This window comes from Nematolebias whitei, chromosome 21 (assembly GCF_014905685.2).
Source record: "Nematolebias whitei isolate Nwh7 chromosome 21, NemWhi1, whole genome shotgun sequence".
Taxonomy (NCBI): Eukaryota; Metazoa; Chordata; class Actinopteri; order Cyprinodontiformes; family Rivulidae; genus Nematolebias; species Nematolebias whitei.
This window is the reverse complement of record NC_056518.1, coordinates 12,728,779-12,730,474: the sequence shown is the minus strand read 5'-3', so window position 1 is coordinate 12,730,474 and position 1,696 is coordinate 12,728,779. Positions and strand designations below refer to the sequence as shown.

General features: G+C 39.0%; 1 protein-coding gene across 1 annotated transcript in view; it reads left to right on the top strand.

The window, feature by feature from the left end:
* The window catches only part of diras1b (DIRAS family, GTP-binding RAS-like 1b), a 17,922-nt gene extending 16,226 nt beyond the window's left edge, over positions 1–1,696 (top strand). The window contains exon 3 of the mRNA XM_037695119.1: positions 1,402–1,696. Within this exon, the coding sequence (XP_037551047.1) occupies positions 1,402–1,689 (288 nt within the window). The 3' untranslated portion in view covers positions 1,690–1,696. The remainder of the gene's footprint in view (positions 1–1,401) is intronic.

Here is a 1,696-nt window from a genome sequence, read left to right as displayed (position 1 = left end):
ATAACTGTAACTATAACTATAACTATACTGTAACTGTAACTATAACTGTAACTATAACTATAACTGTAACTATAACTATAACTATAACTGTAACTATAACTGTAACTGTAACTATAACTGTAACTATAACTATAACTATAACTATAACTGTAACTGTAACTGTAACTATAACTATAACTGTAACTATAACTGTAGCTATAACCTCCCGCCATAAGAACAGTTTCTTCCCCTCTGCCATCGGACTCTTGAACACTCATAATCACAGTATTTTATTCAACCTTTATTTAAACAGGTAAATCCCATTGAGCCTCAAGGACTCATTTACAAGAGAGACCTGATTTCATCAAAGAATGATGACAACAATGGACAACAGTGACAGCAACAAACAGTTATAAAAAGTCATAATTATTATTATTTTTTTTACAAATAGGATGGCTAAAAAAAAAGAAAAGAAAAGTAAAAAAGAAAAGAAAAGTAACAAAAAACAGCTAGATTCCAAGACAAATGTATAAAACTAAAACAGGAACATGTCTGCATTGGTCCCTGCCAGGAGTCCAACAGATTCTTAAAGCCACTTAGAGAGGTCAAGGTCGAGAGCTTCAAATCTTTTTGTAAGATATTCCAGGAAACAGGAGCGGAGTAGGAGAAGGCCCTTTTGTCTAGTTCAGTCCTCACTGAGGGAACACTGCAGGTAATAATGTCCTGAGAGCGCACGCTGTAGCTGCACTCACGCAGAGACATGTAGGAGGAGATGTATGAAGGCAGCAGACCAAGAAGTGATTTAAAGATTACAATGTACCAGTCTGCGTGAATTTAACGATGTCCAGTTAACCAGTGAATACTGGGTGCAGTGGTGGGTACGATAATCACAGCCAGTTATGAATCTTAGTGCACCATGATAGACAGCATCCAACATCTGCAGCATCCAACATCTGCAGGGTTCTTGTTGGAGCGTTCATGTAAATAGTATTTTATTTTTTACAGTATTTTATAACTCTGCTTTGGTCACTTTATCACTGTAATTTAATTGCATTAATCCAGCTGCATGTTTTTTCTGAGTATTTTATTGTATTGGTACATATGTTTTCTTTTAACTTTTAAATTTTATTTGCACTTTTATGCGGAAGCAGTCTAGTCTGTGAATCCTGTTCATTGACGATGGCAATAATAAACTGAATCTGAACTTGAACCAGTCTTTTGTAAAGATGTGTGTTTGGTTCTTGACATCACCCGGCTGCATAATTTGCACTCATTTGTCTGAAAAGGTGACTTCTACAAACGTGTCCCATATTTTGTAGCTCATGCAGAGATGCATCCTCTTTGATTGCACTTAATGTTTAAATTAAGGCTTTATTTGACAAAATGAGCAACTTCTCCTTTTGCTTTTCTTTGTGGTTGCAGATTCTTGCCATAAAAGGCAACGTGGAGTCCATCCCTATCATGCTCGTGGGAAACAAAAGTGATGAAACCCATCGGGAGGTGGAGACCAAGGACGGGGAGGCCCAGGCCAACCACTGGAAGTGCGCCTTCATGGAGACGTCTGCCAAAACCAACCACAACGTCACGGAGCTCTTCCAGGAGCTTCTCAACCTGGACAAGAAGAGGAACATGAGTCTGAACATCGACGGCAAGCGCTCCGGAAAGCAGTCCCGTGCCGAGAGACTGAAGGGCAAATGCAGCGTGATGTAGATCCCAA